General features: G+C 38.9%; 2 protein-coding genes across 4 annotated transcripts in view; one reads left to right on the plus strand and one right to left on the minus strand.

Annotated features, from left to right (window-relative positions):
• Positions 1-13,266, plus strand: part of LOC133515617 (uncharacterized) — a 1,004,237-nt gene that overhangs the window by 171,987 nt on the left and 818,984 nt on the right.
• Positions 2,951-8,665, minus strand: LOC133530896 (uncharacterized). Of its 3 annotated transcripts, none has more exons than XR_009801389.1 (2): positions 3,486-8,538; positions 2,951-3,397 (listed from the first exon to the last, which is right to left on the minus strand). XR_009801389.1 is itself a non-coding variant. In XM_061868961.1 (2 exons), the coding sequence occupies exon 2, from the start codon at positions 8,264-8,266 to the stop codon at positions 3,542-3,544; it is 4,725 nt and encodes a 1,574-aa protein (XP_061724945.1). In that variant the 5' UTR covers positions 8,267-8,276; positions 8,542-8,665; the 3' UTR covers positions 2,951-3,541. The 3 variants fall into 3 exon arrangements, 1 of the variants encoding a protein (XP_061724945.1); XR_009801388.1 differs by having other exon boundaries at positions 2,951-3,400; XM_061868961.1 differs by adding an exon at positions 8,542-8,665 and having other exon boundaries at positions 2,951-8,276.

The following is a 13,266-nucleotide window of genomic DNA, read 5'->3' on the forward strand; positions in this document are numbered from 1 at the left end:
TTTTATCCAAATAGGTATTAATAGCAGGCTGTGGTGTACCTAACTCATGAATTTTACTTTAATGAAGACAAAGAATATTTTCTTTTTTAAATAAAAGTTCGCTGTCAAGGACTCCAGTCTCTAGAAAAGACAGGGGTCTGTAATAAGTTGAAAAGGACTCGAGTTTTGACTTAATTATAAGAGTCTTAAAAACACAGTTGAGTCATAATGCTAAAAAGGACTTAAAGGACTCAAGTCTCTCAACCTACAAGTATAGACAACGCAAGTTCTAAAATTGTAGAACGCTGCTATTTGGCGCATTCGTCTTATTTAGTCGTCTATAATGTCACGTATTTCCACACAGTGTTTGTGATTATTCAACTGGTATCGTTCGCGAATAAATGATGTTGATAGGTAGGTACTTATGATTAATTAAAAATATTTGTATTTAAAATACAATAAATGACATATGTAAAACAACTCTAATATTCTTTTTATACTACGTCGGTGGCAAACAAGCATACGGCCCGCCTGACGGTAAGCAGCCTCCGCAGCCCATGCACATCCGCAACCCCAGTACATAGTGTTGTGTTCCTGCCGGTGAGTAAGGTTGCCAGAGCTCAACGAGGGGGGGTTTAGGGTCGGCGACGCGCATGTGACTCCTCTACACCCTACTGGGTGTAGTGTTATTTGGCTGCGGTTTTCTGTAAGGTGGATGTACTTCCCCAGTTGGGCTCTGCTCTAGATCTGGAATGACATCCGCTGTGCTGTGCCCTACCATACAAAGCGAGATGACATTCACAATGCCCATACCTCACGTAGTTTAAGGACGTACCCGGGTCCAATGTAACTTATAAACAACATTAGGCTACACCAAATGGCCGCAGTTTTATCAACAAACCTTTCAACCCAACATAAACAAATCAATTAGTATAAAAACGGTAAAGTTATGAATATTCTCCGGGTTGTTTCCGCTCCCGGCCCGCCTACTCCATCAGCGTAGTTTTTGCTCGGGACGGTCCGCTTTCATGCTCAAATAAATACGCTTTAACTACATAATAGATGGCTGCATTAAGTTTAATTTACATAGATAAGCTTTCTTTGCATTGCCTGCATTCATGTAATTAAAAATAAAATAAGAATAATACAATTTAGACTAAGCATAAAGGAATTAACAAAAATCTTATAGTTACCTACTAGGTTCGTGCTTTTCTGAAGATAATAGTCAAGAAGATAATTATATTTATATCTGCCTCTTTTAGTAGATTTTTTTTCTTTCGGTGCGATTATTTCCGAAAATATTCACTTCATCAAAAATAGTTCTTTGAGGCCCTTATTCATCTTAAAAAAGACCTATCCAAAAATACCACACACCATTGGGTTAAAGAAAGTTAAAAAAAAAAAAACTGTATGGAACTTAAACAAAAAAAAATTTGAGGGTTTTTATTTTACCGCTCTACTGTCATGCATAGTTTATATATCCATGCCAAATTGCAGCTTTCTAGCAATTACGATCACGGAGCAAAGCCGCGGATGGACAGACAGATGGATATGGCGAAACTATAAGTGTTCCTAGTTGAACCCTAAAAAGGTGTCACTTACGTGGACGATCGAGCTAATGATACTTACTGTATGGAACTTAAACAAAAAAAAATTGAGGGTTTTTATTTTACCGCTCTACTGTCATGCATAGTTTATATATCCATGCCAAATTGCAGCTTTCTAGCAATTACGATCACGGAGCAAAGCCGCGGACGGACAGACAGATGGATATGGCGAAACTATAAGTGTTCCTAGTTGAACCCTAAAAAGGTGTCACTTACGTGGACGATCGAGCTAATGATACTTTCAAATGTGTATGATCATATTAACAGTTGCGTACCTAATAATGTATAATAAACTAGCCTGCCAGTTGCTGCAGTAATATAATTCCTGACTTTTGGTAACGCGATTCCACCCCCCGTCCCCCAACAAGCAACGTCCAACTTTTTAAAGTCACGACATTAAGTCGGGACTTTCGGTAACAAGTTCCGGACGAAATGCAACTCTGCCTGACGTCTGTTTACTCTGGGGTAATTAAAAGGCACAATTAATTAAAGAGAACTTGAAACGTTGGTTTTTTTAAATAATGGAATACCAGAGCGGGTGCTCGTGTAAATACTTGATAGTCGAGTGGCGCGGTTAAAATAAATTGTACGGAAATTCACATAAGGTTAATATGGGTGAGCGTAGCTGGCCTTCACATTGAGTTTATACGTTTGCTACCTGCTATTACTTGCGTTAAGAGACAAATATATATGAACTCGCAATAAATACAAATTAATGTGTAAAGCAGGCCCCACAACGGCCAGCCACACTTATTCCGCAGCCACAATTACTCGACCCAAAGGATACCTATACATTTGATTGCTCTTTCTTTTCTTTTCGGCCCAGATACCGCTGGAGCGACAGTGTACAGGCGGATCTGTGCCAACTCAAAGCCGACAACTGGCAGGAAGTGGCACAGGATCGGGACAGGTGGCATTCTCTCGTTTTGGAGGCCAAGACCCTCTTTAGATCACTGCGCCACAATAGTTAGTTAGTTAGTTCTTTTCTTCTGTCGTTACTCCGATGATGAGGATCATGATCATGACATCATGTCCTTCTGTTGAAGACCAGATGTCAGCATAGGTTTCGGTTTCTCGCGCTTGACCTGGTGCAGTTTTAATAGCATTGGTGTAGTAATTTAAGTGTGCTCAAATAGCAGGCAGCAGGCAGCAGCAGGAGAATCTAGCAGGCAGAGGGCCCTGAGGTATCGTGCCTTCAACTTGCTCTTCAATGTATATCAAAGCCGAAAATGTGTGTGAATCTTGTTGTTTTTATAATCCCCGTATGAATAAATCTGCATAATTGCAATATAACAAAGGCGTAACGGCGTTTATTTTCGGAGTGGTCTCCACTACCATTGTCGTGACATCTATATCTATGTAACGTTGCCAACCAGAGTAAATATTCCTTATTACTCTAGTATGAAACCATGCCTGAGTAGAAACAAGACATAACGACAAGATACATCTGAACATATACAACATAGTACTAAAGAGTAAGAGATGAAGCGATTTCTAGATTTATATTCTGATCTAAATTCTAATACCATCTATATTCTATTCTGATTGTTTGGCGGAAATTCTTTTTCCGCCGCGGGCCTCCACAACTCCCCTTATAGCCCGACCCTGTCCACTCACAACCATTTGACTTATTCTTGGCTGCTTCTATTCTAATTCTCGTTCTTAGTAATCCCTTCATCTCTCTCATCTAAATAATGATGAAACTATATTTCTAACACTCACCGATTTACACCCGCAGATCTTTCTTTTATTCTGTCCAACTGATTCCCCCTACGAACATTGTTCCATCGGGGAAAAGTCTCTTCTACCTCCTACTGACAAAGATACGTTCAAACCTTTTTTATGTTCTGTCAGTGTTACCAGTATAAACAATTAAATCTGTTTAAGGCATAGACTTACCTGCTATTTTGTTGAGGCTCGCGTTCGTCGCGACACTCCCCAACGGCCGTGAGTTTCTATAGCAGGGCTATCAGCTGGCTCGTCCATTGGGCAATCTTTTCTCTCGCCCGGACCGCCGCTGCTCTTTTACTTCTTCCTTCATTGACATCTGACACAGTTTCTACTCTCTCTACGTCTTCATCACCTTCAGACACCACTTTACCCTGCTCACCAATACCGTTTTCCTGGATCAGTTCCTCGGGAGTGAGTATTTTGTCTAAACCATTGGTCTCCAATCTAACATCATCCTCCACTGCAGTTTCTAGTGGCATCTGTTCTGTTGATTCCCTTTCAGGATATCTGGATTCTATTTCAGATATCTCTGTGCTTCCCTGTAGTGAAGATTCCTCTGCCTCCAGTACATCTGGATTTACTTGAATTCTTTCTTCTGTTCCTGAATCTTCTAGTCTAGCCTCTTCCACCTCTAATGGATATAAGTGACCTATTGATCTTATAAATTCCTTTCCTTCAACATTGACCTTTGCAACTCTGCATTCTCCATCGGCTCCTCGTTTTAAACTGATGATTTTTCCTACCTTCCAGTTCTCCCTGTTTTTCGAGTCTCCCTTAATTTGGACTATATCACCAATATGAGGGCTGCGATTAGTTTTGACTCGGGGTTCCTTGTGTGAGTGTTGGTACCTTTCACGTAGACTGCAAAGGTATTGTCCCAGAAACATTCTTTTAAATTCTTCTAGCATAATTCTTCCCTTCTTCCATCCCTCTACTAGATTTTCTTTTGTGACTGAACCACCTGGATAGGAATTTTGTATAGAAGGCTCAATCGCTATACATTTCCCATAGGTTAGAAAGTCTGTCGGCCTCAAAAGATATTCTATGTCAGACCCAACACAAGTAAGTGGACGTGAATTCGTCACAGCTTCGATTTCTTTAATGACTGTACTTAGCTGTGAGTCATTTAGAACTCTCTTTGCTAAGGTTCTCTTCATACAATTCTTTACAATGCCGACCAGCCTTTCATAAAATCCTCCATGCCATGGACTGAGCTGAGGGATAAACTTCCACCTTATTTTATTGTCCATGAAGTATGTGTTCGCCAATAATTCTGCAGTTAATTTAAACTGTAATGCATTGTCTGAGACAATGAGTTCTGGTCTTCCTCGTGTAGATATGAATCTTCTCATTGCAAGTAAACATTCTTCCGCAGTTAAATCCTTAACTACTTCCATGTGAATTGCGCGTACAGCCAGGCAAGTATACAGACAAATCCATCTTTTTATCATCTGTCCATTCTCCATAACAAGGATTGGCCCAAAATAGTCCATTCCAGTATATGTGAAAGGAGCACTATAATTAGCACGTTCTGCTGGTAGTGCTGGTGTGGAGGGAAGTTTGTAGGGACCACCTCCATGTTTAATACACTGCTGGCATTTTCTTATGATTCGCTGAACCTTCGCTCTTCCTTGAGGAATCCAGTATTTCTGGCGAATAATGCTCAGTGTATGTGGGGCTCCCACATGGTAGTATCTCTGATGAGTCTCCAGAATCAGTATGTCTGTGAATTCCGAGTTCTTAGGTATCAGTATTGGATATTTGGTGTCATATGAACACATTGTGTTCATAAGCCGACCTTTACATCTTAATAATCCATCCATATCCACAAATAGTCCTAAATTCCTGAATAAGCTTGTTTTCTTGCCTGCTGCCTCTTGAGGGAAGTGTAATTTTTGTAAATTCTTTATTTCTGCGCAGTTCATATCAGCTCCAGTGGCCGAAACCTGCATCTGACCATTGTCTTCTATATTCTCTATATCTATTGTCATTCCTTCTGTAATTTCCTGTTCTATGGTTCCTCTGACTGACTCTTCTGCTTGAGATGACGTGGTATCTATTATAGAGTCAGTTCCTGCAAAAAGAGCTGACTGGCCATGTTCTTGCAACTTTGGCCAGCCCTCCTCACTTAGCGAAAGAAATTGAGGTCCATTGAACCACAATTCCTTCTTAGTGTGCCAAAGTTCCGGTCGTGTTGCTAGATCGGCAGGGTTCAATTCAGTATTGACATATCTGGGTTCTATATCTTTGTTTTGTTTGATTTCATTTATTCTTCTGCAAACAAATGGAGGCAATAACTTGTCTGATTTCATCCAGTATAAAACTATTTCACTGTCAGACCAGAGGCATAGTCTTTTCAATTCTATTCTAAGGGTGTTCTTTACATAAGTTAAGAGTCGCTTCCCAATGACGAATCCAAGTAATTCTAATTTTGGTATTTTGAGGTCTTCCGAGTGGTTTATCGGGGTAACTCGGGATTTAGCCATTATGAGCATTACTTTAGTGCTCACTTCTTTCTTATTCACTATCCTCAGATATACTACAGCTGAGTAAGCTCTTTTAGATGCGTCAGTGAAGCAATGAAGTTCACACTCTGTGTCTTCATTTGGCGACAGGCCAACATGTCTGGGTATTTCTATTTCAGCAGCAGTCTGTAGAGCACTTACTGCCTTCTGCCATTCTTCCTCTAAGTCTTCTGGCAATTGAGAATCCCATTTTTCTTTCCTTTTCCATAGTTCTTGAAGAAGGAGTTTTGCAGGCAAAATTAAGGGTGCCGCGAAACCGCAAGGATCATATAATGAAGCAAGAGTTCGCAATATCCCTCGTTTTGTTATAGTTGTGTTGTCTTGCTTTGTGTCGGAAAGTACATCACCCAACCTTAGTTTCAGGGTATCCTTTCCTATGTGCCAGGTAAGTCCTAATACCTTTGTCGATTCAGTGTCTTTTGATCGAAACTGTTTTGGAATAGTCTTCAGCAATCGTTTGTTGTTGGATGTCCATTCTCTTATATTCATAGACAATTCTGTGAATGTCGCCCGAGTCTTGTTTACAAGCTCACGAGCTTCATCTAACGTGTCTGTTCCAGTGACTAAGTTGTCCACGTAAGTTCTTTCTGCTATTTCTGACATAAGGTGCTGGTCACCCTTTGACAAATGATGGCGAATCGTAGCCGTCAGCAAAAATGGACTAGATATTACCCCAAATGGGACACGACAGAAGCGCAGATGAAGAAGGTTCTTCTCAGTCACTCCTTGTTTGGGGTCCTTCAGCCATAGCATTTCTTTTCTGTGAAATGAATAATAATAATCACCACCCATCAAAAGTTGTGGTTCTTCACTAGCAGACCCATCATCAGCTACAACATCTACTCCATCAATTCCATCCATACTCATGGGAGGACCAAGATAATTAGTTATACGGCGCACAATGTTTACCCGAATATCCCTTCTGATACCTCTTCTTGTTATAATTTGGATGTCAACTGATGGGCTGGAAATGTTAACTGGGTCATCAGCACCGAAAACAAATACCATCAGTTCATCTTCCTGATCCGCTACTAAGTCAAGTTCTTTTGCAAGCTTCCTGGTAATATAGCTGCGACCACTGCCATTGTCAAGAATCAGCCTTCGTGTCTTAGTTCTGTTTGAGTTCTTCGGCCCCACCTCCACTATTGCCGTCTGTAGGTAAGAACAATAATTATGTTTAATATTGATATCATTATATTTAGATAATGACATAGATGCCATAGATAACTCAATATTATTATGACCTGGCTTTTGTGGACATAAAGCTTGATTATGACTTCCTTTGCAGAAGAAGCACGGCTTCCTATTGTGGCATGTTGTTGTTCTATGTCCTTCCTTGAAGCAAATGTAACATCTTTTGCCTAGTTTCTTTTTCCTATCGTTGATATCCTGAACCACTGTGCAGGATGCATTGTAGTGCGCGCCTTGGCAAAAAATGCAAGCCATCTTAGGTTTCTTATTTTTTGACATCTTCTCAGTATTCTCCGGTAGTTTTCTTTTAAGAAACCCCCTTTTATGGGCTATCCTCTTGTTTTCCTGCTTCCCTTTCTTCTGGTGGGTAGTTATATGTAAAGCTGCTGTAGAAATGTTGTCACTACTACTTGGGACAGGGCTTTCTTTAGCACTTTCCATTGCAGTTATAATTTTTTGTAGTCCGCTTCGTATATTATCTATATTATCCGTCAGCGTTAGCAAGTGTAACTCATATACCACCTTCTCAGGGAATTTGGATAGTATGGTAGACCTTAAATGATTTCCATTTATGGTTTCTCCTAAACTTTGAAGAACTCTTAAATGTCTCTCTATCATATTCAAATTTGCTCTGCAGTCCGTGGCATGGTGCGTTGCCCTTTGAACATTATTGATGGCATCATAGTGGGCATCAATAACCTTTTGCTGGTTCCCAAACCTTTCTTTTAATATTTCTAATGTTACATTATAATTTAATTCAGTTATACCAAGGCCTTCCACTGCCTGAAGAGCCTCTGCTTCTAGGCAGCCGACAAGGTATGCCATCTTCTCGGCATCAGGCAATGACTTGTCGTGTACATTACTCTTAAAACGATCCCAAAACTCTGCCCATCGCAGAGTTTCTCCTTTGAATTTTGGTAGGGCAAGTTTTGGCAACTTCGCAGTGGTAAGTGTCACTGAAGAATTTTTTAACAGAGCTTTCATTTCCACCCTCCATTCTTCCGACTGAAACTGTGTCTTGGTAAAAGTTTTTAATCTTTCACTGGAAACTTGACTGCACTTTTCTATGTAAAAATGTATTTCTTGAGTGAGTTTCGAGTCGCACTCTTCGATGAGCTGAATCTGTTTAGCTAATTTCTCTTCCGTGACCGTACCCATGGCGGTGCTTTGCGCCATCAAGTTCGATAGGCGCTCATGAATAAGTTCCAAACGAACTAACATGGCGTCGTCCATTCTGAATGTACTGAAAGCAAATAATTTCTTACAATTCTACACCTATTTTATCCATTTTATTTAGTGTATACCACAAGAACATTATTTACTAGACTTTCTCTAAGAATCATTACTGGGTCCTACAGACTCAATTTTTTAGAATTTAAACAAGATACTATTTGAACTACTTCGGTGTAGTACTACACAAGTAAACAACATCACACATTACGTAAATACGTTTTGCCAAATTGGCGTGGTAACTGGATTCTGGTAAGAAACTTTAAGAAAAAACTTACGTTTATATCCTTGCTTTGTTTATACACAGTAGAACTACAGCACAGTGTATCTTCTGTGGTAAAGTATACTCGTTGCACTTTCACAACAGGATTACATACAAGAACCACTAATCTAAACAAACTTGCAATGGTATCCTTCGAAAATTTCGCTTACAAACAATATTAATCAGCCATTTAGCCATACCAAGTTTTTTCTTTTTTCAGATACCTTTTATTGCGATTGCGAACATTCATACTCTAACTTCAGACCAAACATTTTTATACAAAGTAACCGACTGAAGTTATTCTTAGATTAAAAGAGCGCCAAAGCTGACAAGTACGTTTCCATTTACAAATCCATATGTCATTTCGTAATTGGCATTAATAACCAATAACAAAACCCTTAATTTCTAAATAGGCCAATGACAGTTGCTTAGTACTAGTTCGGATAAATTTATGCTAACAAGAACAAACCATTACACTGCTGCCACCATAACGAGCATGAGGCGTTTTTTCGCCTACAACTCTTATCGAGGTTTTAAGCAGATTTCACACTCTCGACATCTGTGTCATGTACGCTGCTCATTTGAGTTAAGTATATTTCATCACTTCAAAATACATTATTTAGCTAGTAAATACATAAAATAAATTCACAATTAAATAAAACACATTTATTTGTATCTAGTCATTGTTTTCCTTCCGTATAGTATATTAATGAGCCCGAGCTAGGATTCCTAGCATAGGGTTCTTCTGAATGACGAAATAGGAAAAAACGTTGTTCCTGTGAGACCAAACTAGGATTCCTAGGCTATGGACTCTGTACATCTTGCATTTCTAACAATGTGTAAACGTACATCAACTTCTCATCTGTATATAAGTTTCTAGGTCTCCACCGTTCTATGAGTTTCTAGGTCTCCACCGTTCTATGAGTTTCTTGGCCTCCACCGTTCTGTGAGTTTCTAGGTCTCCACCGTTCTGTGAGTTTCTAGGTCTCCACCGTTCTGTGAGTTTCTAGGTCTCCACCGTTCTGTGAGTTTCTAGGTCTCCACCGTTCTGTGAGTTTCTAGGTCTCCACCGTTCTGTGAGTTTCTAGGTCTCCACCGTTTCTAGGTCTTCACCGTTCTTTCTGTTACCTCTCCGTTTTACCTCGGAGCCTCCCGAGCAAAACGAAAGGTGTTTATTCTAACGAACATGCTTATGCTTCGCTTATTAATAATATGTTCGCACAACATCTCCACCAATTTGTCGTGACATCTATATCTATGTAACGTTGCCAACCAGAGTAAATATTCCTTATTACTCTAGTATGAAACCATGCCTGAGTAGAAACAAGACATAACGACAAGATACATCTGAACATATACAACATAGTACTAAAGAGTAAGAGATGAAGCGATTTCTAGATTTATATTCTGATCTAAATTCTAATACCATCTATATTCTATTCTGATTGTTTGGCGGAAATTCTTTTTCCGCCGCGGGCCTCCACAACTCCCCTTATAGCCCGACCCTGTCCACTCACAACCATTTGACTTATTCTTGGCTGCTTCTATTCTAATTCTCGTTCTTAGTAATCCCTTCATCTCTCTCATCTAAATAATGATGAAACTATATTTCTAACACTCACCGATTTACACCCGCAGATCTTTCTTTTATTCTGTCCAACTGATTCCCCCTACGAACATTGTTCCATCGGGGAAAAGTCTCTTCTACCTCCTACTGACAAAGATACGTTCAAACCTTTTTTATGTTCTGTCAGTGTTACCAGTATAAACAATTAAATCTGTTTAAGGCATAGACTTACCTGCTATTTTGTTGAGGCTCGCGTTCGTCGCGACAACCATAATGTTGCCTGAATGAGATCGTTCTTTAACAATACGACTGCCGCGGTAGTCTATATATATCTTATGTTTGGTGATTTTCATTCCGTGTATTGTGGAAAGTAAAAAGAAGCCTATAATAAGTGTTCATGTTTGGTTCATAATTGGACACAGGCCTCAAATCGAATTTAAATGTTCAATTCATTATTATGCCTACTTAAACGCATTAATGAAGACTGATGTGAGAACTTGTCGTACCAAAAATCAGGTGTATGAATAATTTATTGAGTGGTTAGGGGATGTTCCTCTCAATCACACGATGCGACAAGCTAATGGTGCTCTCACGCATATCTATCAAACACACAAAAATACTATATACCGTACCGGCCAATAATAAATATATCACCTTTGTGTTTTTTATATGAGCATGTATAGAGTAAACAATATAGGTTAGTTTATAGATTGCATATTTTACTAGTCATTTTATACAAATATATGATGATACCGCAGTGAAATACTGTGAATTACAATAGGAGACTCTGAAAAACTCTAAAAGACAAATGAAATTGAGTATAAATGAAAAAACCCTATGAAAAAATCATTACATGAGAACAATTTTTCTCATTGCTCGCACAAAGGAATACTACTAGACTACCTAACGTAGTGAGGTGGAAATCACTTACAAATATAAAAAAAGTTCTATCCTAAAAACATGGAGGTGATATATTATTGGCTGGTATAAATTTAGATTCTTCCTTCTAGCCTTCATTCTTCGATTATACGAGTATGACGATAATTTGGAGCATTTATTCGCTTAGCCTTATTTATACAGACAACTTGAGAAGTTCCGACTATGCAATCCCATACTCCAGTATCTTGCAATGCCCCGGAGACTTCAATCATGCCAGAAGTTTCGTAGGTATGTGTATTGTATCTTGCACTGAGGGAATCTTATTTACCTACTACATAATTAGGCTGTTTTTAACATCTAAACGTTTCTTACTAACCGAACACATTTACCATACCATAGGTCAACTTTACCTCGTTGCAATAGGGTTTACGATCATCTACGAAGTGTCCCGTAGATCTCCAATCCCCAATTCATAGTGGGAATTCTGGCTAATGATGAGAAATATCCATCCCTTAATGAGTATATGTGTGTCTGATCCCGGCGCGTGCCGCGACACTTACTCTTGACTGACTATTCACAGCCCTTATTACGTTGTAATACGGTTTAAGATTGGTCAGATATTTTGTCTATGATGGTAGAACCACTCTTTATTGACCATCGGTGGACCTTGCATCTTTGCAATAGGGTTAACAATTGCTCCGTTTATGTATTGACAATGGTAGGACGCAGCAGAAGCCGCACTAAGCCGATTAGGGATGAATTCCTATAGGTTGATTGAAGCGAGTTCTCGAGTGAACTAGCGTAGTCCTGCTTGTTCTGTAAGTGCGGTATATAGCTTCGGTGTAAAAGTGAATCCTGAAGTAAAAACCGGAACAGCGGAGGCTGAAAGTGCTTATGATGGTCTATGTTATTACGCACTATATTGGTTCGCTAAACAACGCGTCTGAACTATGTACGCGACTGGAACACGCAATGCATACGTGACGTGACGCATTATCGCTCTACTGATATATGCGCATGCATGCAGCGACGTCGACGCGTAATATAATATATGCGCGGGTGACGGTGACGTCCTGCCCGCGTATAGTAATTACGTGGCTTGGAATAGTGGGAGTAATACTGAGGGTAAAATCTTTTCTGACCTGATTGTGGTTTATATAAAAATTGCTTTCATATGGCGTTGTGAGGAGCGATAGAGATAACTCAAACATATGTCGTTTACATTTTTGCATCGTAATTACAGGTAGTATCGTAACTACAGGACTTAATAAGCGTTGGAAATTAAATGCGAATTTCAAAGGTTTCTAACTTTTGATTTTGTCCGTACCACTGAACTGAATTTTAAGTTCTAGATACTCATTCGACGCAGAATTTGATCCTCCTTAACATTTTCGAGCATTTCAAAGCAAAAAACTAAACATAAATCAAACAATAATGCATTCTTCCTGGGATTGCGGAAACTCGGTTTTCACGCATTCAGGACCTAATGAAGGTATTAATAGTTATTTGTACAACAAGAGAGCAAAGTTTGATATTTCTTCGAGTGCTTGTTTTGAGTCCCGTGCAAGCGAAAGATTCTATAATAGATTCACGAGCTTAGCGAGTGAATCTAATTTAGAATCTTAAGCGTAGTAAGGGACTCAAAAGCGCACGAGATGTAAATAACTTTGATCTCGTGTAGTACACAAAAATTTTCACGTCAGTCAGCCATCAAAAAATATAACCTGAAAAAATGTAATACGTCTTCAACACTATTTCACTCATGTTTTCTGAAAATATTCTAACAATTAAGTTTAATTACCGCAATAAAACAAAACGAAAAATTTCAATAAAATAATAAAAACGTAATGAATTAACGAACATCAATTGACAGTTCAATCGCCAACTTTTTTTTTTAAATAAAAACTTTGTAAGATACTGTCCGAATTGCGGATACTATTTGTCAACTATAGTAGAGATCGTTAAAAGTAGTTAAGTAGAATTATTTACTGCGTAACAATTGCGTAAATTTGTATAAGTTTATTGTTTCCATTGTATAATAAAATACGTATAATATGGTGTTTTTATTAAATTTTAAACTTTTATTTCATTAATTAATTATTACGAATGAAGACTCGTAGGGTGTTTTGGAACGATGTGGTCTGACTTATTTCGGGGGTCTATTATAAACCGTCAATATACCGTTGAATTACGTATGCACTTTTTTTGTCTCTTTCTTTTTGCTAATGACGTGAAAGGGACAAAGACAATAGAATCCAAATACTTCGAACTTGTATTAGGCCCCGCACGTTGAAA

Source organism: Cydia pomonella, chromosome 2 (assembly GCF_033807575.1).
Source record: "Cydia pomonella isolate Wapato2018A chromosome 2, ilCydPomo1, whole genome shotgun sequence".
Classification (NCBI taxonomy): domain Eukaryota; kingdom Metazoa; phylum Arthropoda; class Insecta; order Lepidoptera; family Tortricidae; genus Cydia; species Cydia pomonella.

What these genes read in the sequence shown, in the direction of transcription:
- LOC133530896 (XM_061868961.1), bottom strand. Translation starts at nt 8,266, where the DNA reads ATGGACGACGCCATGTTAGTTCGTTTGGAACTTATTCATGAGCGCCTA.